We start from the raw sequence: 25,317 nt of genomic DNA on the forward strand, positions 1-25,317 counted from the left end.
ATTAGTTTTATCTCCTCAACAATAATGTGAAGTAGCACTTCTATATTATGGCTTCAACAAAGACCAAAGTCATCTTCTGTTCTTCATCAGCTTATGTATCATGTAAGCCCTACTCAATTGGTTCAGCTACTATATAAAATAAAGGGCTTACCATATAAAAGTAGGATAGACAGCAGCAGATTGTCCAAAAGACTGAGCCAGTTTTCACAGACTTCACCTTTAAAAATAACAAAGTATTTATGAATTGAATGATAAACAAATACTGGACAATAATAAAACATTTCATTCCAAAACAACTGCAAAGAGAACTTTTTTAGCACATACCAAGTTGTATTTGTATGCTTCCAAACTGATGTCTGTGAATCCAAACCACAAGACAGCTTATACCTTTCTCTCCAGTTAAAGCAGAGGCAGAATGCAACTCTCTGCTTCATTGCCTGAGGTATAAAAGTAGTGCAACACCTCTGTGCTACTTTCTCTGAGACATTACACCAGTCTATAATTCTAAGCTTAGAGTATCCATGGCTTACTTTGGCTGGCATCAGACCCAACTCTGCAACTTTAGGTAAAGGAACTAATATTTAATTTTGAAAAACCCACTTAAGGTTAATGAGAGCATCCAGATACCACTAAAGGTTTAGTAGGATCCATAAACTGGCCCAGAAGTATGATTTTTGCCCAAAACTGATGGTGGTGATCGTGGAATGAGAAAACGGGAATGAAAAGCCAACATTATAGGAAACTGGAAAGTTATCTATAATATTTGAGTCATATATAATTTGACAAGAGTTCATGCAAACATTATTACGCTATGCAGTTTAGTTAAATATGAGTTCCATAAGAACAGATAACTGCTATCATGTCTCAAGTTATTATAAAATGACAACGTAGGTTGATTCTATTATTGTTATCAAACAGAGTATACCTTTACAGCTGCAGCTTATTCTAAGACCACATTTAAAAAACCCTGCATTTAAGTAACACCAATCACTCAGCCATGAAAAACTTCATTCCCTTCCATTATGCTCCTATCAACAAAACACAAATATTCTAAAGCTAAAAAACTTGTGAGCATGCATCTGCTTCTGAAAAGTAGAACTCTTGACAATACCAGGGGAAAAGCTGCAGTGATTGTATACATACTGTCCATGGAGACACTCAAAATGAAAAGTACACACATTCAAGAAATGCACAAGGGACAGAAGCATACAGCTGAATTAACAATATAGTTATGCTGTTTGTTTCCAAAATAGATGCAATCATCTAGAAAAATTCCAGCTTGCCCAAACTCCTTCCTACAAAACTGCATTACAGAAGCCATTCTACAGACAGATTAAGGAGTGACAGGCTAACTGCACTTGCATGTAGACTAACTGAAAGGCATCAGGCTTTTTTTTTGAAGCATGCAAGCAATATTAATATCTTCTCCTGGACAGCTCTGGGTATTTAATTTGGATGCTTAAGTCAAAGGCTAGAGCCTCCATACAGTTCACACTTTTCCAAAAGACAATACAAAGTATTTTTATTTCAAGTCTACTGCTTTTCACCAGCTAAATACAAAGGCAAAGATTTGATGCTCAAATAACACCAATACCTCCAAACTGGAAAACAGAAGCAGCCCTCCTGCTCGTTTTACATTTATAGACTCATCATAATTAGTATTATTACAACCACTACTACTATGGGGGGGACGTACTGAACTGAAGAATGTGATTATAGAACGGTTCAGCTCATGTGACTTCTCAGTACTGGTCTGATCAAGAGCCAAGGGGAAGAGGGATGAGAGGGAGGAAAATAAGAATTCAATGGATTCTAAGAAAAATCAGTCATTTCGTTGGAGGAGGAACCAAAAAACCTTTCCAAAGCAAAAGACTCAGCAATTACTTACCCATAAATAGTATGTGAACTGCAGTGCAAAAATAGCTATGCCTTCATTGTCAAATGATCCTGCTACTGATCGGGATATGTAACCTGGAACTATGGCAATAAAACAGGCAGCTAGAAGCCCTGCTCCCTGGTTCCACAGTTCTCTGGTGAGCAGGAAAGTAGAAATAGCTGTAAGGCCGCTAAAAACTGGTGCTAGGAACACACATACATCTCTTATATGGACTGTCACATTAAGCATATTTAAAATCCAATGTATAAGGCCTGCTGTCACCATCAGTCCTGGGTATACCTAAAAGGAGGGGTGAAAAAAAAAAAAGAGACATTAGATTATTGCAGAAAGTGAACGTGGTGAGGTTATTTCCATATGATTTGCAATGAAACAGACATTTCTTAAGCTGATATACACAGTAAGCAGGTAATACTAATGGGACTTAGTTTAATATTATGCTTTGACAACATCGCTGAACACCAGAGATTCTTGAAATTTTATCCAATGCTAACAATTACATATAATCCATTTTGTGAGCAAGCAGCCTACAGATAATATCCTGTCTTGCCTGACATTTATCATATAATGACAAGAATTTGTTGTTAAGGTATGGAAACAGAAGCTAAAGTTTATAAGAGAATTTCAAGCCAGCTAACAGCTTTTAAAAAAAAACCCCGAAACCCCACCCAAACCTCAAACCTCTTAGACAAGAAGAAACAACCCAGTAATGTTTCCAAGCCCTATCCATTTTCCTCCAAAATACATGCTACCACTCTTTCACTTCTTCTTACCCACGGAGAAAAAAAAATGTGTATCAACAAGACTTTTTTTTTTTAAAGCTGAAAAGCTGACAGTCAGTTGGGTATTACGTATTTCCATGCCATCTGTAGACATCTTTGGATATGAAGGATTAAAATAAAGTCCTATGAAATTGAATTAATACGTCCTCAAGGAAGGGAGCATAGACTTACACAAATCTATTGAACTCATCATAGAATATTGTAGAACATTAAAATATTCTTAATAGGAATTTTTCCCTCCTACATTTATCAACATTAGAGAAATCAATATGAACTAGAAAAGTTAATAGGGACTTCAGCTGCCTTAGTTTCTTTCAAAACCTAAGAAGGGTGATGTACTAACTTAACAGACAACAGAATGTTCCCCTGCATATATCCTTGAAAGCTGTTTTTCAGGATAATCTATTACAACATAGTATATCAGGTGATCTGCAAAGTAGTGTATGACATCAACATTTCAATTCTATTTCACTGGGTTTTTACTTCATACAAGACAGGTATGAAAAAACACATACATATTACATAGAGCCTCAAATACCTCTAAGATACTAAAACAAACAGTGATCTAATTGTTATAATAAAACATCATAAATGCATTTAAATGCACTATGTTTAACAGTTTAAATAAAACTATACTGTTTTAATGTGCTTTCACACATTAAGTAACACATGACTGCTGAGTGTTACTAAAGGTATTCTACTAATGAATGCTATTTCTAGTGATTTAGTAACACTGTTTCATACACCTTCCTTGTCTGGTAACTTGCACTGACACCAATCTTACATAACCTTGATGCTTCCTGGGTGGGACTCGATGATCTCTTGAGGTCCCTTCCAACCCCCACACCACTGTGATTCATACAAGTGTCCTGCTGACTTAATTTCAAAAGTTCTTTTCCCAGTGATATCCTAACAGTTTCCATACACACATGAAATTCCCTCAAAATATACCACTAGGTTAAAACTTGTACCTTAAGAGATTTATCTAACTATTTAAAAAAAAAAAAAAGTCTTTCTTCATTCCATGTACCAGAATTACAGAAGCCATAACACCCTTACTTACAACTATTACAAGTGCTGAGGTAAGAAAGTAAAACTCTATTTCTTGTTCACAGCATGCTATTGGATAAAGACTAGAGCATGTTGACTTACTGTCTTAGTACCCACAGCTAAAAATTAAAATAATCTTGCTATTCCCTTTGCAGCAATTTGACAATTAAAAGCATATTTTATTGATTCTCCATTTATCAACATCAAATTTCTACTGAAAGTTCAAAAAACTTACTGCAAAGTCACCTTCAAGTTATTATTACAATACTTACAGTTCCACCTACTATTCTTCCCAGTGGATACCATGCTCTTTCATCAAACCAATTTAAAAATTCATAAAACCCATGGGATGCAAGATGATGTGTTGATCTATAGTTAAACCTAGAAAGAAACACAGGAAAATAAGGGGATGGGGAGATAAGAATCAAGAACCTAAGTTTTAGACATATCTTAAGTAATTTGTTTTCTAAGATGTAGAAATGTAATTAAACTTTAGTGTCTCATTTACTATATAAGTACAATGGTCCTCTCTACACCTGAAGAGTTTTAAAGTGAATTACTAAGCCCTCAGTTACTAGCCCGTGCATATATACAATTGAAACATTACAGCTGGGGGGCTGGAGATGGGGGGAAGGGTTGGTTTGTTCTGTAAAAGAAATTTCTATCACTCTGACAATCACTCCTTGTCATTTTCCACATTCCTTTTAAAAACTAGTTTTCAAGTATCAACCAGTTATTTAGCACATCCAGAATACTACTTAAGCAGAATTAAGATCATGGAAGAATCAATACAAGACTCCCATTCTGAGACAGGACAGCTACCCAATGCATCTTCTGCTGCTCTCTCTCATGTAACATTGAGAACTGACATAACGTAACAATATACAACAAAGGGAACTAGGCTATTTTTTCATACTATCAATCTAACCGTCTTGACATATTCCCTTCTTCCAATCAATAAGAATCTACACAACATAGAATCTGTGTAAATGAAGTTCCATCTCCAAAACCTGTCTGTGCTACAGAAAATTTCTTGTAGAACAAAAGTCACCCATGCATATGTCTAGTTCAGTCTTCCACATTGCTCATACACCAGCAAATGGATTGCCATCAAGGCATTAATCTTCCACTTCTCTGGCACAAAGTTCTTCCAAATTCTCAAACTTTTTAACTATTAAAAAGTCCATTAAGCCTTCAACTTAGGTATCAGGCTGCTGTGAGAACAACCATTGGGCATGTTATTCCAAACTGCAACTCTTTCGTGATCACTCAAAACTCAAACAGACAAGGCTACGGGCATAGGTACTCTAAAGCTTTGTAAAAAAAGTTGAGGCTTAGAAAAGCCTTGGTGAACAGCATTTCTAAAACAAGTAACATCCATAAACCCTACCATATTTGGATTCTAGATACCAATGTGAAATTCATTAGCTAAATATGTATTAAAGACTATACTCATTGTTAAGTTAGAAGTTCAGATGACTAAATGGAATACCATGACACACAACACCTAGATGAACAAACCACCATGACAACCTTCCAAAGACAATATTCAAGACTAAAAAAAGCTCACATGTATTTTTCATTTTGCCTATTTTATGAAAGGATCCACTTGTATAAGTTACACACACTACTTCTAACACTAATTTTAAAACTACATCAAATTCTTTCTTTATCTAGGATTCCACAAATATCACAGGTTTACTTTGAACTCATTAATTTCAACAGAATAAAGCTAATGTCATTCAAGTCTGCAAGATCCATCAAGTTCCTAATTGTTTAATCAGTGCAAGTGTAATATCTGAAGTACAACCACATGGAGGTCATGAGTAGATTTCTTCATCTACACAGCAAAAAAAATAAGAATTGAAATTCAAGTCCAGATGTCAGGAAACTTGCATGTTTCCACTCACTGAGCTATCACAGCATCAGCCAAGTGACATTAAAAATAAGTCAATAAAAAAATATAGGAGTGCAGTATTTTCAGGAACACTCTCTTCCATGGTAAACAAGCTGTTACATAGGATACATTAACTGATAAAATGACAGACTTCCAAAAGTAATTACTCATGTTTATATAAGAAAACTCACACAAACATCACTCTGACCTAGAAATCTTTGTATCAAACACCAATGTGACATTTGTTTCTAATAAGCCTGCAACTATTCCCATTTGACTAGATTTCTAAATATTAATTAATTTTCCAGTTCTGAACTGTCAACTATAACGTGATTTATGAAATGCTGCACCTGTAAAATTTGCTTCTTATCTTAGTATAGCAAGGTCTATTGTTAATTTGCTTAGTGCCAAGTGCCTGCAGTACGGTACCCGACTAAAGAATGAGTTCCATGTTCGACAGGATGCATGAAATCCAGCCAGCTACAGACCAGATTCAAAACACACAGAAAGCACAGTTTCAATATTGTTATCCTGTAACTTTAAAAAGGAAACAAGAAAGATATTTACTAACAAGGATTACTTAAAAATTTTAAAACCATGACTCAAACTCACAGAGGCTAAAAAAGTATAACAAATGTTTACTTTTAGAGCATTAAAAGATTTGTTAAAGAAATTCAATAGGCAAGAATAATACATATTGACATTCTTCTTGTGTTTTAAACCAGTAAAGCTTCAAAACTTACTTCAGAAGGATGCAAACAACTGTCTTGTGCTTTGGTAGCATCCCATTAAGTCTTTAATATACTGAATTACCACCCAAAACTGAAACGCAATATAGCAGCATTCTACTTTTACCACTTAAGAGGTAAGAATTTAATCTTCTCTCCTAATATACTTCTGGAGAGATATAAATCACTTTCAAAAAGTGATTGACTCTTTTCCCACAAACAAAAATCATGCAGGGATAGATGGACATGCCTTTACATCAGAAGTTGTTAGCGATACTATAGGTACATTTACTTTTCACTGTGAGAAGACCTATAGGTAAGAACAGGAAATGACCACATAACCTTAAAAAACTATTTAGAACCGTAACTGCAGCACCCCACTTTGACTTTAAAAACCCAGCTCACTCACTCCCCCCAGGTACCCTCCAAACAAAAGTAAGTTAAAATGCATACACAAGGAGAAGCTTGACAAGTGATGCTGCTGATCAGGGCCAGCTTCAGACATTGACAAAGCTGCAGCAACAGGTAGCACACCACACAGCAGTACCATCCAGCAGTCATGATGCCAGCAGTATGCTCTGATACCACTTAACCACTTCATAGTTTAAGGACAAGCCTGAACCTTGCAAACCTGTTTCCCTTTTGACCATAACACAGCCAGCCACTAACCAACAGTAAGCACTGCAAACCATGGTCACACAACCTTCTTATCACCTTGCTACTTTTCAAGCTGTGTTCAAACGGCAGCACAGTGGTATTGTATTTCTACAGCTGTGTTGTTACAGTACCTGCAACTACATATAGGTTTCATAGGGGTGTGAAACAGCCCTGGGAAATATCAGAAGTAGTGCTACCTTTGCTTACGCCCACATCCTGGAGATTTACAGGTTGCAAATGATGGAGGAAACAGAATGGGGGCAAGAAAAGCCAGTGTTGGGTAAGGGCTGCATTTCACGCTTGGGTGTCACTGTCCTTCATCCAGCAAATACAGATATTTAGGGGTTTTATGCAACACTTTCTGACTGGTTAGACATTAGCCAAGGAAACACAGGAACTGGAGTATGCTGCTGGTTACAGTGGCTAAATAGGATGCAGTGCTATGTAACTGGACCAGACTGAAAGAAAGTGATCTCTTTTCTGCCACTCTCAACCCTCACACTGATCTGATCTTCTTGTATGGGAACTGTTCACCCATCTCCCAAGATTCCCTCTCATCCTCCCTTATCTCTTTGATGCAAGTCAATTTGAGACAGACCCGAGAAGAATGAAGAACAAAAATTACATTAAGCACTTGCCTAATTAAGAACCTAGCTTGAAAGACCAAGAGGAATATTCAAGTTCTCAGTCGATGTTGTGAAGATACACACTTGCTAACATTCAGCAGAGAACAGCTCTTAAGGACCTGACTAACACCAGTAAGCGTTGACTTTTCTTATTTTAGCTGATGTTCTAGGAGGAAAAGTGTTGCTCTGCTGTTCTCCTTGCCTCTTTCTGTCAAGTCTGTAGTTTGAACTGTCTCCTCCTCAAGCTAAGCCTTAAAGGAATCATCAAACAATCCTCAGTCTTTGTACATTTTGTAATTCAATGTCCCAACAACCACATTAGGCTGGTATTGTAGTTCAGTCCTTTTGGGGGATACTCTAATGATCACAAGCGCTCTATGCATGGTGCCATTAATTTTGTGGCACTATTTGACATACCTATATTATAGTCAGTTCAGGAGACGACTGAAGATGAGTTAATAAAGATATAGTTCTCATTTTCAAAGTGTATTTCAATTTCAGAACAGAACAGAGCACAAGCAGCAACAGCAAAGTAACTAGGCAGAGGCATAATTTTTTTTTAGTAGCAACATTAATTTGGAAACCTTAACTAGGCAACTTGCAAAATCAAGTCTGTAGAGTTTTCAGTTATGTTATGTACTGTTAATACATAATCTTAACTGTGTGTTCATGCTTGGGTTTGATTTTTATGCCACCATGAACTGCTTTTTTGATGACACAAGGTAATGCTGTAATATGATTAGTTAATACTATTCACAGCCATCACTCGGTTCTATCCAGAAGCTAAAGAATTCTCCAGCATTTCCCAGCAACAATCACTGCTATATTTATAAGGAGACATCTTCGACATTCCTAAGTTTAGTATTTCCTTGACAAAAGTACTATTTAAGATGTACATTCAAATAAAACTCAGCCTAGTGAGAAAGTAACCCCACATACAAAAAGAGCACATGTAGAGCAGTGCAGTTACTTCCTCCAGATCTTAACAACATATGAGGCAAATTACACTGGTGGCAATGGAATTCAGCTGACCCTCCCATTACAGAGCACAAAATCAGTGTTGCTTCTTGTCAGAATGTTGTTGACTGTCTAAAACCCTATCAATATCACACTACTATTGCCCCATCATCTAGACTTTTTCTCTGGCATTTTATAGCTATCTGAGAATATGTAATCTCTTTACCAGCAGAATCTGTTGAAAACTTTCTAAGCCTACAATTACAAAGGCTTCTTGTGCTCTAAAAATCTTCAGCTGCAGATGCACAAAATTTTCACATCTGCAAACTTGGGAAAATGACATGATACAAACTAGCTGTGAACGTTACAAGCTATCTGAGCAATTCTAAGAGTCAGTTTTTAATGCAAATGTAGATTACAGAATCAATTCAGCCATACAGCATCTAATTAGAGATTAGATGTCTATGTTCTTGAAAAAGATAGCTGCAGATTGACTCCATATCCGACATATTCTTTGCATCCAAAGGCAGAATTTATTCAGTGCAGTGTTTCTATGGAAAAATCTAATGAAAAAGTTCAGTAACTTTCATTGAAACAAAGAAACACTTACACAGAATTCCATATTAAATTTGAAACACCTGCTTGCCTACGTATTATACTACAAGCAAAGCATCCTGAAAGTCTTATTCTGAAGTCTGTACCTATGAATAAGCAATTACCACAATGAGTTGTGCATATGGCTTTTAAAATGGAAGTACAGTACCCCATCAATCACACAACAAATTCAATACACTATGGTACTATTTCTTATCATGAAAATGCTTACATATGTTGAGTTGATAACCTTGCAAAGTATGCATTGACAGTTTCAACTAATCAAACTCAGAATTTTGCACCAGTAATACCTGTAGACAACAGTACTTATGATAGGTAAAAAGCATTTCCTACCACCCACAACCTAAAAGCAAGATGTTATGGACCTCATAGCAAGAACAAAGAAAACTTACAGGGAAGTCTACATGTATAACTAACGTAAGTCTCTGAAATGGAAAAGCAACCAGGTAATTTAATTTCAGAAGAAGTCTCATGTTCCTTTCTTTTTACTTAAACTGTTGTCAGCAGAGTAGTTTTATTAGGTCTTACATCTATTACAAACGTAAAGATAACATCGCATGAATTAGAACATTGACATATAATCAAGCACCTACATGTCCATGAATCTTTTTCCTGGAATTTCTCTAGATGCACACCTACCAGTTTTTTATGTGGATAACATTACCAGTTTGCACACACAACTGGGCTTCTGCACCTCACTGAACAAGAAACACAGGGAGCCATGAACACATCAGCTCTACCCAGTCTTTCACAAGAGACATGGTTTGTTACAAAGGTTGTTTCAAAAGTTGACTGAAGAAGAGGACTATTAAGTCAAGCCTACCAGGAAGAAAAATAGCTACAGCTGATGTATAGTTTAATATTGTCCTAATCCTGTCCTTTTTAGGGGGCTAAATATGGAAATTTTTATAGCCTGTATGATTTTATCTCAAAATATATGGATATGCAGTTATGCTTTGTATTCTGAGATATGCCTCAATTAATATCAAGTATTTGTTGAAAGCTCTCAAGAGTGCCCCACACTTAGAGAGGCCCATCTGATCTTCAGGATGTTTGTTGCAAGCAGGGCCACTTGAAAAGAGATATATACACATCCTGCAAGTTGACGGGAAGCAGTACTATCATTCTGAGTTTCCTCAGGTTCAAAACTGGTCAGGATCCTGCTTTTAATTTCAGATTTCCTAATTCTGAGCAAACACACTCAGAAAAAATGTGGTGAAGACTCCTTTGTTATATGAAGGACAGTTATTATTCTGAAATAATAAAATGGCAGAAGTTCTGCAGTGATATGTCCACCTAACCTCATAAAAGATGGAAATTCTGAATCAAAGGAGGAAGAAGTTCCTGTTCCTGGAATCCAGTCGAGCAACTGAAGTCCTCTTGTCTGTAATACCATTAGAATAATCCCTGTTGGGAAAGAATAGTAGAAAGCCCAGGCAGGGAAAAAAAAGCTGGATGGCACAACCAGAAGTGCAAGCATTTTTTTCAGGTCCAATATTCAAACATGCTCAGTGGAAATCTGTAAGAATACCAGAATAGTTATAGAATAACCCTTAAGAATATCAGAGTGTCCCCAATGCATTCAAGGAGGACTACAGCATTCCTACTTCCACTACTTGGCATGGTATTTTCACTGCCCGCAGTAAGATGTCACACTTGGCGAGTGCTACAATCAGGACCTGTGTGCTGCCCGTAGCTTAATGACATGACATTCTACAGGGAGCATGCAGTCGCTCTAACGTCTTCAGACAGCCCAGGGCATCTTCAACATTTCTGCTAAAGAGCTGCAAGCTTTTTACAGCATTCCATGACTGCAGCTTATCCTTTTCACACAATATACCACCTCTGAAGCCACAATATGCTTCCCATCATCACTGCAGTGGGCGTATATCTGCCTGCGGTTTCAGACACTTCCTCTGATGCCTATTAGGCTTTTTCATGACTCTTTTCTGTCTTGCTTTTGAACTATTCCATGTCTCATGGCAAATTATTAGGAAGGGGGTTAGTTTTGTCAATACTAAAATACATACTTTGCCAGTGATGTCTCCCATTCATAATTCACATTTTAGACCTAAGAAGAAAGCAAGGATGTAATTTTTTTCTTGGGACAGTCAAAATTACCAAGAGATTTCAGTGGTAACATACAAACAAATTCAAAATTCCCGCATGGCAACACTGAATGTTCATTTTCTACTGCAGATACTACACTGTAACTGGCATCCATACTACTGGCAATAGTGTTTCTGTGCCTTTTCATGGCATCATCTGGTTGAGGGGCATTACTTTCCTCAATATAATACTAACCCCCACAAACTCAAAAAGCCCTACAGTGTTATGTCTGGGTTTTGGGGGGTTTTTTTGGTTTGTTTGTGTTGTTTTTTTTTTCCTGAGTGCTATTAGGCACTACTCTGTGGCACATTAGACTTGTGTCTTGCAACTCTGAAGGATTTGCACTGAATTCAAGAATATGTTCAAGAAAGAATTGTCTTATGGATAAGAGAGATTCATGCTGTACTCTTTTAACAGGATGGAGGCAGCTGAACTTCAGGACCTTCTAAGTTAGTCTGGTACATGAGAATCTGGTCAGCAGAAAGGAATTAAAAAAGCAATTAGCTGAATAATCTATTTTAAGAAGCAAAATATTCTTTCTGTGAGAAACGTGATACTAGAGATCAATAGGCTGAACACGACTGCTTCATAAGTGAATGGGAACAGAGGATGCCTAGCTCCCAAGTCACTTTTCTCATGTTCTTCCAGTACAGAACAAAGGAGCCTGTAACACCTAAACAGCTGTAATGGACTCTTATTAAACTGATCTCAAATATACTACCTGCTATCCTGTAGCAAGATCTAATATGTACCAAGGAAAAGATGCTAATATTTTTATTACTCTAAAATACAGAATAAAATAAAGGATGTTTCTTACTCATTGTGGATACTTTAATTATATTTTTAATTATTTGGGAGAATGTGGCACAATTTATTACCTAATAAATTCATCTGTATGCTATAATGCAATGGCACATATAGAAGTACCTCCTATACCAAAATGCAGCTGAACCTATTCCACCATTACTTCTCATTAAGTGAAATTTAAGGGATTAGCCTGGATGCAAGGCAGCCTGGCAGACCATTTCTACCCCTTAAAATACAAGACATGGCAAAAAGTAAACAGCCTTAAGAAAGGCTCATCTCATGCAATCATTTAAGTAGTTCTGGCAGAACATTTAAACAGTTGCAGCACCACAGAAGAGCTTTAGCAGAAACTATTGTTCACCTCCCGGAAACCAAGAGCTTGCTGCTTGAACTTCCATGTGACATCAGAAAAGATCCAGCCAGAATCAGGCATTAGATATCAATCTACTCTGTACACACTAGCTCAACATTGTTAGCTCATGGAAATTCAAAAAAACCCAAACCTACAGTGTTGTGGTTGCATGTCAGTAGTATAAGTCAGTTTAGCAAGTTAAAATAAGGTAGCATTTGACCCAATAATCCTTAAGTATTTGCTTTTTAATACATCTCAATGTACCTGCTATTCTTCCTCCTACAACTAGCTCTCAGTTACTCGTATTCTCTGACTATGCCTCCATTCAATTGTCTTTTCTGTATGTAGATTACGTTTAGTCCAAGAAGCCAGAGGTCTCACAGTGCACCTGTTCAGCTCCATCTGTTACAATATTGACTTACTGACATTTTACTACAATGAATACTGAAAAAATAAAAAGGTAATGTTTCAGAGTGGGTAATACAAAGCATCATCAGAGCAGAACCAGACAGTTTATCTAACTTGAGCAATTTCTGTCCCGCAATTGAGGCCAGGCTAAAGACCTAACTTTATCCAACTTAAGTATGCCTGCTCAAATTCTGCTTAATCCTTCAGTAACCGACAGAAATAGACATAAATGTTGCATTCATCAGGCACATAGCAGGGATCAGGCAATTTTCCACTGGGGGTATGTACATACATAGGTACACATATATAGCTATCTGCAGACCAAACCAAACAATATGCCCAGAGTTTGCAGAAAGCTAGAGAAGAAAAAGGCATGGACATAGCCCAAAGTGCTAAAGAGAATGGAGAGGGGGAAGAAAAAAAAAAAGATACAATTCAGGATGCCTTGCACTGAATTACACACCCAAATTTAACTGTAGCAGTTAAAACCTTCAGCTGAGCTTTGCCAGTTAAAAGGAGTGCAGAAACATTCCTAATCTGCTTCTGTGACCAAATCAGACAAATTAGCTCAAATCACAGCTGAAATGCAAACCACTCTAAAGATGATTTAAACTATTTCACCTGATTTTTCTCTGAGGCAGATTAGGAGTATTCACATGAGCTATTAATACAGTCCAACAGAAGGGTCGGTGGCCTCCAGCTGAGGGCAGAAACACTTCCAGCTGTTTCCAAAGTGACTGCATATTCTCACACTGGGGGAAATTGATGTGGTGTCACCAATAAAATAAACAAAGGCCAGGAAACTAGATGACCACAGAAAGGTCTTCAACCTTCCTTTTACAATACTCAGACTGGAGTTTATCTTTCTAACTATATTTTGCATTCTTGATCCACTTTCAATGTCTGATTTATTCTGAGATGACAGGCGCAATTTAAAAACAGTTATCCACTACATTTACTTTAAATCTTTCATACTGTTTCAAATAAATCTAAAAAAAGGCAAGTTTTCACTTTCACTATTTAATTCAACCTGTTGGGAATTGTACTTAATCGTTTCTTTAAAGACTACACACAAGAAACACAAAAGTGTAATAACAAAATTTTATTTGCTTTTTATTATGTATCCTCATAGAAACACTACAGATTAATATTATAATTATTGTGCTAAATGCTGATCACTGTCATCACAGCAGCACACTTAAATTCCTGCCATGTAAAACATGAAATTAAAGTTACATGTTTGGGTTTTTATTACTTGATGTAATTTCTAGTACTGCTTAGTCTTGCTATACTGTAGCTATCAAACTATTTCATTGTGCTCCTCTGTCACTTTAGTAAAATGCAATTCATGTTTAGAAGTGACCTTAAAGGAGCTTAAAACAAGAAAAAAGACAATGCAATAAAAACGTGGAGGTGGGGGAAGGCTGTTAAGATGAGCTGGGCTTCATATTTATTACATAAGCATGCTTTGAAGCTGTGATGCCTTTCCGCCGCAACTGCTCTTACGGAAACATTCACAGTCAACACCCACCGTTTCCTCATCTATCTTGTGTCCAGGAACATGTTTGTTCCAAAACACACCACCTCCCTGACCAGCTCACTACACTAGCATACAGTTTGGGAGCTATCAGACCTTCTGACTTATATTGATTAACAGTAAAAAGGGTAAGTTTAATTTCTAACGCCACTTTATTTAATAACAAGTACTGACTTGAGGTATCTCCCACCGCCACATGAAACAGGGGAAGGTAAAACGAGCGTCTCATTGCCCCTGGAAAGGAATGGGGAAGCGATCCTAAAGCAAGAGGATGGGTAGAAGAGGGGTGCATTGCAGGTGATATGTGAGAGTTGTTGGGAAGGACTAAGCAGCAGTTCTGAAGGCTCTTAGGTGATACAATCTTAAATCTTCCCTCCTTGCTCTCCAGACATGAGTTGGCCTGTTTCAGGACCTTTCATGCTTCAGTCCCTATTGGACTATATACCTTCTCAACTTTCTCTCCACAAATGTGCATTTTAATGAGGAAACTACAGTTAGCCTTCCTGATTCAGAAAAGGGATGCAGGTCTAGATCCACAACATCCCATAGAACCCTAAGTGATGACAATCTTTTTTTTTTCTGGCAGAACTTTTGAACAGTTACAGCACAGTAAGTAGAACTTCAGCAGAAACTATTCATATGTTCATCCCTTGATAACCAATGACTTGTGCTGGTCAGAGAACTCATGGATACTTGAGATCTGATCAGGGTACAGGATGTGCCACTACAATAGTTCACTGCCACTGGAAAGGGGGAATTTCTCTCGCCTTGCATCCAACTGCAGAGACAGACACCTACACTTACCACATTTCTGTGAGTTGCCTTAACTTGTTAACACAACAGAAAACTTGTCCAACAAATGACAGGAAATTCAGAACTGTCCCACTTGATTAGATGCAAGTAAGACCAACTAATTCTGGTGAATACAAGCTTAGCAGCACCTTGTCATATTGTAGATACTCAGAATCAGCTTTTACTCAGAACACCCTGATCCACCATCTTATCAGCCACTGTAGCTTCCTGGAGGTTCTCAAAGGAACCTGTGGAATAATCTTCCATGTGTTTTCCAACATGTAAATGATATTCATGAGTGCTCCAGCACAGCGTATTAGATACTATGATAGAAGACAACCCTGCTTAACTTCCCAGGTAAAAGTACCATTACAATAACATTTAAAGCTGTTCCATGGATTTTTCTTCTTGAAGACAGCCCTGAAAGAAGACAACAGATGGCACTGTAGATGGAACATACCACCACAGAATCGCAGAATGTTACGAACTGAAAGGGACCTCTAAAGATCATCTAGTCCAACCCCCCTGCCAGAGCAGGATCACCTAGACCAAATCACACAGGAAAGTGTCCATGTGGGCTTTGAATGTCTCCAGAGAAGGAGACTCCACAACCTCTCTGGTCAGCCTGTTCCAGTGCTCAGGAACCCTCATAGTCAAAAAGTTTCTCCTTATACTCACATAGAGTTTCCTATGCCCCAGCTTGTACCCACTGCCCCTTGTCCTATTGCTGGCCATCACTGAGAAGATTCTGGCTCTGTCCTCCTGACTCTCACACTTTACATGTTTATAAACATCAATAAGGTCACCCCTCAGTCACTTCTCCTCCAAGCTAAAGAGGCCCAAAAGCAAACCCATGACTGCATAGGTAAGAATGTTGTGTTGAAGCTAGGGAATGATGTAAGCATAAAGAAAAAGGAACCCTGCAGTTGACTTACTAAAGCAAAAGCTAGAAAATAAAATTCTGTGATTAAACAATTACAAGCATGACATATTTGACACAAAACATATCAGCCAGTTTTCTCCCTAACAAAAAAATCAGGCTTTATTATGGCAGGTTGGGGGGTGCATTGGTGAAGTAGCAGTGAATTACAAAATTAGAGCACTCAGAATTCCTTGGCTCCTGAACATGGTGAGACAGAGCAGAAAAATCACATTTGTCATCACTAGCTGACCTGAGACATCACAAATTAAGATACTGTTGCAAATATTTAAGGTAGTCTCTCCGGTGTCAAAATCCATTTTCTATTTGGCAAATGAAAGATTAAAACTGTTACAGAGTAAAATTAATTGTGTGGCACATGCAACAGTTTTTCAAATATTACTTGAGACATCTGACGTTAAATCAATCCTTCCAGTCACCTGTATAAGATAAAATAGTGAATACACAGTAGCACTATACAACTTCTTGGAAAACTCCAACATTACATCTGCCTTCATTACTCATGTTCAACAGCAAATCGAGCCAAAGGGACGACCGTTTAGTTCTGTTGTTAACATCAATGTAACAATGCCGAAGCTCTGATTTTGTTTCACTGACTGAAAATTAGCAGAACTGCAACTTAAAGGCATTTTATCTATTGCCAAAGAAATAATCAAAAGCATTTTAAAGGCCTTTAATACCCAAACGATAAACTTTCAATATTTCAACCATGAAGATGAACCCGCCTCTTTCAAGGCAAGTTATTCAGCTGAAATTCCAAATGCTGCTTGGGGTAAGTTTAGTATAGGAAGGAAGTACTTTCAACATATGCAACAGACTACAGGGGAAAAAAAAAAAGAAAGCTGGATGAACATGAAGAAAATATTTAGGACAATTAGACTTGTTTAGTTATGTTTTGCTTTTGCATCAAGAAAATGCATTCCTGTATTTTCAAATCCTCTGGCTACAGAACACAAGTATTCAGTTCAACATGTGGTCTTCAGAGTCCAGAGTGATAAAAATCACACTCCTTGGAGATAAAGAAGTTTGCTACCATTTACAGCATAATTGTATAAAAATGAATGCTAAGATTGAAAATAATAAAGCAAAGAATTCACAGAATGTAGGCTGCCCAGCCACATTTGCTACATCAGTTTAAAGTTACATAATTACATGCTATTTTTCCTTCTGCAAAACCCATTTACCATTCAAACAAGATAGATAGTGCCCATGCATAGTGACCCACACTTATTAAATAAATGTAAATAATGCTGTGTAAAACAGTCTAGAAGATAACAGCAATCCTATTAAGAACACCACCAAAAAAAAAAAAAAAAATCAATGATCAAACCAAACTTGCATCCTGAGCTGCAATGTAGTTTCCCAGAGTTTTTGTGTGTGTTTGTTTCCAGTGAGAGAAGTTTTGAAATTCTATCTTAATGGGTTATCAGGCGAATGGAACTCCAACATGCTCTTTACCTAACAAACTAACGTAACACATATAAATCAACTGCCACAGAAAATTATATGATAAGCATTGTAACACTCAGAAGTAATTATCATTACAGTCCACATACCTCAATATTTGGTGGGCTCTTTAGAAAGTAGTGCATCCTACTGGACTTGGGTCTCCCACAGCAGACAGATATCCTATTTCCTGGTCTTACAGACACTCATGTACAAACACCCAGTTTATTCCTTGTTTAAAATAGACCATTTCTCTTTCTAAAACACAGGAATATTGCCTCCCTCACTCAACAGCAAGGACTTTTGAAGTATAGGAAGCATTTAATTCTTCACATGCCAAAGGAGCTTTTACTTTTGGAAAGCAGCAGTAAGTCAAGAAATACCAAAGCTGATCTATTTTGTTCGAATCTATACCCTTAAATTCATTCCTCAGGCTGCTTCAATTTATGTAAGGTGTGGTGCAGAACTACAGTCAATTTCACGGTACCTCTCAAACTCAGACCTTCCAGCTACCCACATTCAAAATACCTCAGCTTGATTTCCAGCAACAGCTCAGATAAAGATCACAATCCTGCTCAGCTAACCAGGCTGGAAATAAAGTCTATCTGTTGGACCTACTATAAAATGTACTGCAGATGCAAAGCACAAAAAGAGTACAGCAGTACTTGTCCTGATACTTTTCCTAAAGCTCACTTTGTTTTCCAAGCAAGTGGTAAAACTGATGGATAGAAGAAATTTTGCTAAAAGAGTTAATAATAATAAAAACATCTGCACACGCCCTGCTACTGGGTACAGGCTCCACAGGCTCTGAAAGCAAAAGCAGCTATAATGGCTCTGCTAAGTAGAAAGAAGCCCTCAGAATTAGCCCTAAACGTCAGTACCAATGTACCTCAAAGGGCTTCCAAAAGCAAAATTTTCAAAAATTGAGGAGGAAACTCTGCAGCACATGCACAGCCAGGCATTAAACAGAAATAACCTGACTGAATCAGAAGAAATCCTTGTGGAACAACGAAGACACCTCTTTAAACCCACCCTACAACCAATCCATTCAAAAACTTAGCACCTACAGGATTTTTAATTTTTCTGCTATCTTTACTGTCCAAAATTTTTATTCTCTCCTTCCCCCACCAGTTTAACATGAGACAGATTTAGAAACATGAGGATTACAGGCTGCCAAACCCAAAGATTATTAGAGAGAGAATTATGATAGGAAGCCAAAGGTAACCTTTATAAGCCACCCTAACCCTATGTAATGAAATAAAACTTCTGTTTAAAAACCAGAACATATTAAGCTGCTCAAATAATAGGATATCTGCCAAGAAAAGTCCATTCAAGGATATTCATTGCAGCATTTGCTCTAGCTAGTCAAGTGTTTGGGAGTATTTGCTGAAGACTGTTAAAAAAATAATCATGGCATTAAAAGCTAAACTTGCCAGTTTGGTTTTACTCTGCCTACATAAAACATTCCAACACATTTTCTTTTTCAAGTTTCATTCTACTATCCGCGAATCAATAAAAGGATCAACACTTAGCAAGCATTGTCTCACTTCGTATGTTTTCCAAAAGATGACTGTAGGGACAGTCTCCGTACTCAACCATACCCTGCATGTGTTCTATGCATGTTCCTACCTTCTCCTGTATAACCCCATTACTGCACTCACATGAAATCTGATGAGGTTTTCACCCCAATCAGGAGCTGTGTGAGTGAGGAAAGAAACACTAGTTACTAAGTAAAACAGTAGAAAACAAGAGCAGAGATGGAGCAAAGGTTTTATTCTTTCATGAATGTTACTTTATGAGGCCATCTGGTGAACCACTTTTTAGCTCCATCAGTCTAACTGACCAAATTGAGCCTGAGGTCTTCCCATTCAAAAAGCATAGTCTCTGCCATGCCTTCAACTCTGTCCAACGTTCTTTTTCCAGATTGTCTCCCACTGATTTTCTAATATTCACCTATTTTTGCAAATTCTTAAGCAGCAGCAAAGTTCAATACAGTCAACTGTACATTTTCTTGACTGTTAATGCTGTATAGATGTTCCAGAAATGTTTACTTAGCTTAAAAACAGTACCCTGTGAGTACCTAAACAAGGGAAAGGCATTCATGTCTCCAGACATACAGAATTTATTATTTTATAATCTAGAAAGCTCCCAAAACCAGATACCAAGAGAGTTTTTCAATCCATGTCATACTGCAACAGAAGCGACTAAAGATGTCTGATCTGGATCTTCCTTATTAAAAAGGAGGGAAGTGGAAGGTATCTGGCAGTTTATTCTCCAAGAACATAAAAATCCCTAATTGTTTTTCATGAATACACAGGCCCTACAAAATCACATCTGGAAACTATGCTAGCATATTTTTCCTACTATAACAAAATGGAGTTTGGGCTACCTGGCTATCTGAAATTCTGCCAAAAACATTGGTGTTACTAGAGTACAAACAACTTTCATGATGCAAATGTAATACATCTGTATCTTACATTTAGAAAAAAAAAAAATCACAAAATATTTAATCCATCTGTTTATTAGCAGTAAGCACACAAACTTTTTTAAAAGTTTCAAATGCTTTCATGAGGTCTGGGAATTTTCAAAGATTATAAACAAAAGGAAGTGTTTGGGAAAAGAATCATGAAGTGGGTGGGAAAAGTTTCCTCAACAGATCCACATTCACGTATTCACCTTCAACAAGATTATGTGCTGGGTTGAAAGCCTCCAGGAAGATAGTAGTTTGAAGATGACAGTGGCTGCCACCTCTCAAGAACACATTTACTATGCAATCTGCTGCCTGTTTGCCCAGCAAACTTGTCACTGGCAGGTAAAAAAATGGCTGGAGAAATTATGTGAGTGGGCCACATCTGCCCGTAGCCTACAAATTGAACACTGTTAATTGGTATTGTCAACATTATCATCCTCCTCACATGTATTTTTTTCCTTATGAACATTAGCTTAAGGTAGTCTCATTTACTGATACATATGTCCTCTTTCCTCACTCCTGTTTTAACATCATGTTTTCATATGCCTCCACTCTATCACTCAGTCCCAATTTACCCTTTGAAATCAGTTGCTATTTACTTTCCCTCCCAAAATTCATGTTCTTCCTCAAAAATAAGCAACTAAACTGCAATTGAAAGCTGATGGTGGGCAGGCTCAGGGAACTAGAAAGTTACAGTATTTTGACAATTTAGCTCATTGAATCAGCTCACCTTGACTGCTTTAGAGCAAGTACAAAGAAAAAAGCAGGACTGCACAGTGGGTGACAAAGAACAACTTCTAATCCAAAAGGCAACCATCAGACCAGCTAACTACAATACAAACCCACAACCTTACTATCTCCCCCCAAAAATCAATACCTTTACACAATCTCCTGTATTGGATCAGTTCCATGCACCACTTCTAATGTTTGAGTCACACTTTATATTTTAGTGAAGCTTTTGTGTTCTAGTCACAGGTGTTAAGTTTTCATTAATGAAAAATGTTTTTCTAACAGCTCAAGAATCCACTTAGTAAACATGATTTGAACCTAGCAAAACATCTTTTCAGCTATGCCCAAAATGAAATCCTAGCTTCTTTTAACATGGCTGCCTCTGGAATGCAAGCAAGACCACCAAACTTGTTTATTTTGAGCAGTTCATCCCCATTCACCAAAGTCCACCAGCAGAAGATGATGGTATCAGTGACAAGAAAGAGGACTGCTGTCATATTGTCCTGGTTTTGGCTAGGACAGAGTTAATTTTCCCAAGAAGCCAGCACAGGTGAGCTGAGATGACCAAGACTGTTTTCCATACCATTCTCCATACAGGGGGGTGGTTGGGGGGGGGGTGGTTGGGGAGGGGTGGCTCTGGGATGGTCTGAACATCTGATCGGTAAGTGCTCTGTGTTATCACTGATAGCATATTTTATCACAAGCCCTGTTGTTTCCCCCCTCCCCCCGTGCTGATTCAGTTACCTGTCTTTATCCTCACTCTGTCTGCCCATTTTCTACTCCTCACCAGGGGCAGGGTGAGCTGCCAGCTGGGGATAAACCACGATGTGCATGTACAGCATACTTCCCACTCATACAATTACATTACCTCAGAGAGGTATGATAACAACAGTCACCCTGATGACAGTTAAAAAGCTGGTGGCTTGAGCAATCAGTGATGCTGGTTTGGAAGAAACAAAGGTGTCCATCAGATCGTGGTAGTACCGTTCAGTACCAGTAACTGGCAGGACAGTAGGAACAATATTCCTGGCAGTAGTAGGTAGGCAGGCAAGTGTAGCTGACACTGATCGTATGGGTGCTCCATAGTGCACGTGCCAAATGATACAGAGAGGGTCACATACTCAGACACACAGAATCAGCTTCTGTATTCCAGTTTAAAACACCTCTTCCACTCCTAAGGTGTTAATCTGGGGTTTAGCAAGCTGTTAGAATTCTCAGGGAAATACAGAAGTTTGATCTAATGTCATGAGGTGTATGATTAATGATTCAGATACTATTAAGTCACACGTGTGAGAAGTGTAAGAACTGTGCAAACAGAATGAATGTTACTATACTCATAGCACTCCCTGAAGACTACTGATGTACCAAATTTGTTACCCTTTCGGTCAGTATCAGTATTCAGCTGCCACCGTCTTGCTAGATGTACCTACCTTGTACAAATACATATACATACACATATATAGATTGATTGGTATATAAATGATACAAGCAGACAAATGACATAGTATATGTGCATCCTGGAGCTGTACTTTAGACAAACCAGTACATAGAAAGTAATCCCTGTTCAAGTACTCCAGAACTTTGGTTGCCTTGGTTCAGCAGCCATGCTGGCATTTCTGCTGACAGAAAGGAAGACCTCAGTTCACAAGTTACACACGGTGTTGTACTTTCATGAAAAGCCTTCACTGTACAGTCATACATACACAGAACAGAAATTATGCTCTTGGTCTACCCAGTTGCCAAACCAGCCAACAGATGAACCAGATTTCAGACATGAAACCTGGCCATCCCAATGTCCCCTCACTGTCCATGTTCCAAGTTCTTGGCTTGATAATGAAATCCTGAAGTTAAAAGCTGGAGTCCTGCGAACAGCACAGTTTAAAGTCAGTGCTGATCGACATCAGCTCACCTGAACTAGGAGCTGACAAAAATTACACACATTTTTCAAAGTCTCTGGATCAGCTCAAGTATGGAAGTAAACAAGACATGAGAAATAAATCAAAAATAAAGTGGCAACACTATACAGAAGAGCTATATTCAGCGTGGAAAAAACCAGTAATCCTAGTAACGTCAAACAGGTTACAAGTTTAAGTGACAATATGGTGACCTCAAAATACAAGTTTGTTCTTTCCTCACACAGGTATTGTATTATAATGGAGATCAAAAGCTGTCCTCTTTCTACTCCCTTGGCCTACTGTACTACATTTGGGTAATTTCTGGAAGAAATGCCAACTAAAATCTCAGAGGCTAATTTTATAAAACAAGCAAACCTCCTGCCCTGAAATCAAAACCCGACTTTACTGTCAGAAATGCAGCTTGAAAGGGATGATAAAAAAGTAGTATTGCATTCAATTAATAAGCAGAAAACCCAAGGCAAATTTCCCTTTCTTCTCACCCAAGATCTCCTATGTCCATACCAGAAAATTGGATTCCTAAGTAAATGAGAAACCTTTTTACACCTTAGAGGCAACAATAATAGATTTGCCTAATGCTCCTCATTTTATCAAACATACCTCAGCTTCCTCTCTTGATCACAAAATGAATACCAGAGAATAGATGACATATCAAGACATTGCAAGATAATACTAAGCAAGATTGATAGAAAAAGCCAAAGGAATGGAGAAACCTACAGAACTGTTTCACAAGACTGTGGGCATTATCCTGAAGGAAAAAAAAAGTAAAAAAAAAAAACAGTTTACCTGGGCAAGCTGCTAAAGAAGTGTTTAAAAAAAATAAAAATAGAGCACTGCTTCTAATCTCTTTTCATAAGCTCCTTTCCCACATTAGATTCAGACTTGTAAGACCCATGCAACTGCAAAAAACCCATTCCTACCTAGTTACTCAACACTATTTAAGAGCGACACCATTTTTCACTCTTTCCACCAATATCACTGCTGCACTAGAGAAAGCCCTTTGTTTTCTCTTAGTTTCTATAATTTTAGGTTCTCTTTCCTATTAATTAACTTAAGTGCATTTGCCTCTACCGCTTCTGGCATGCAGCAACATGACACTGGCATGATTCTTGACATTTCAAGTGCTTCTCACAGACTTGCATTAAAATGAATGAGTTTTGTCAACTTCATCTATTCTCCAACTATCAGAGAGGTACATACAGCAGCACAGGCAGCAATGCCTTCTGGTCATATACTCAGGAAGACGACTTTGCATCAACTTCCACGCTGCTTAAACCATAAGTTTATCTTTACAACCATACCATGGTTATGAACTTAAACCCCAGAGGACATTTTTTAACGTCCTTCAAGGCTTAGTAACAGAAGTTACGCAACTCAATGCCTAATATTTTAATTTATCCAATGAGGATGAGCCTTAATGAGAAAAATTAGATAAAGCTGTAAAAATATATAGGCTGCAAGCTTAACAGAAGCTTCTTCTATGATAGAAAGGGAAATCTTTTTGTTTAAATTTACACGTGAAGAACCTGAGAACTGTTCCATAGGACACAATCCTGGGTTTAGAGTCTCATTGCAGATGCGTTTAACTATGCTCCCCCTGTTGTTAACTTTATTAATTGAAAGTTTGCATTCCTTCCATTCATTTGTGTTTGCAGAGAAACACTTGAATTATGGGCAATTACTTGACTTTTTAAAGATCTTTTGAGATATCTGGCTTTCACATCACAAAGTGTGTATTACTTCAGACAGTGTTTAAAAACAAAGCAATTCCTTGTTCTCTATGGACTATTCTGAGCCACGATTTGTGAATGGATTGCACTGGGGGGGAGGGGGGGTGAGCAAGGGGTGGGGGAAACCAAGCAGAAAAGAGGAAGTTATGCTTTTGAAACTGAGTGCATGCTTTGAGGATAGGTACAATTTCAGTAACATTTTCAGATTAAGTTTAACACAGTATCCACCGTGCATTTCAAAGGACGCATCTCCTCCCTTCAAGCCATCAACAGTAAGACCCGAGACATAAAATTTTAAATTAAAAACAGAAAAATCATTATTCTAAAGCCATCTGCTGCTCACCCTACTTAAAGTTCTAAAAAAAAAAAACCCCTCACAGATCCCTAGGATGAAGCAGCCCCTAGTATAAAAATTCATTGTCACGTTTTCGCATTAAAATCGTCCCCCTGACGTCCTGTCATCTTTCACTTCGCCTGGCTGCAAGGAACGAGCGCAGCATTTCTTGATCTCAAGACCGTAAAATGGTTTCGGTCCCCTCCGAGCGGGAAAAGCACAGGCAGCTTCTAGGGGAGGGGAGGCAAGGCAATCTTTAGGAAAAAAAAAAAATCAGGATGCGTGGGGAAACGGCAGAAGTCCTTGGGCTGAGAAAGGCAGCTCTGGAACACCTGGCAGTAAATCAATGTCACCCGTTTCGCCGTAATCCCTCAAGTCACTTTTATGAAGATTACTTCCTGCAGCGCATTCCTCGCCCTCCTCCCTCCCTCCCTACCCCGCCGACCAGGGCTCTCGGAAAGACCACGCCGAGAAGCCGCTCCGCACATCTGGGCACCGACGCCGCGGCACAAGGTCCCGGACCCGGGCGGCGCTCACGTTTAGT

At 38.1% G+C, this 25,317-nt stretch overlaps 1 protein-coding gene across 1 annotated transcript in view; it reads right to left on the reverse strand.

The window, feature by feature from the left end:
• STT3B (STT3 oligosaccharyltransferase complex catalytic subunit B) overlaps window positions 1–25,317 on the reverse strand; it is a gene marked incomplete at its 5' end in the record, with an annotated part of 52,261 nt that overhangs the window by 26,041 nt on the left and 903 nt on the right. Inside the window, 3 exons of the mRNA XM_084260524.1 lie at window positions 152–217; window positions 1,889–2,176; window positions 3,999–4,107. Coding sequence (XP_084116650.1) covers window positions 152–217; window positions 1,889–2,176; window positions 3,999–4,107 — 463 coding nt within the window. The remainder of the gene's footprint in view (window positions 1–151; window positions 218–1,888; window positions 2,177–3,998; window positions 4,108–25,317) is intronic.

The sequence above is a fragment of the Gallinula chloropus genome (assembly GCF_964237585.1).
Source record: "Gallinula chloropus genome assembly, chromosome: 2".
Lineage (NCBI taxonomy): Eukaryota > Metazoa > Chordata > Aves > Gruiformes > Rallidae > Gallinula > Gallinula chloropus.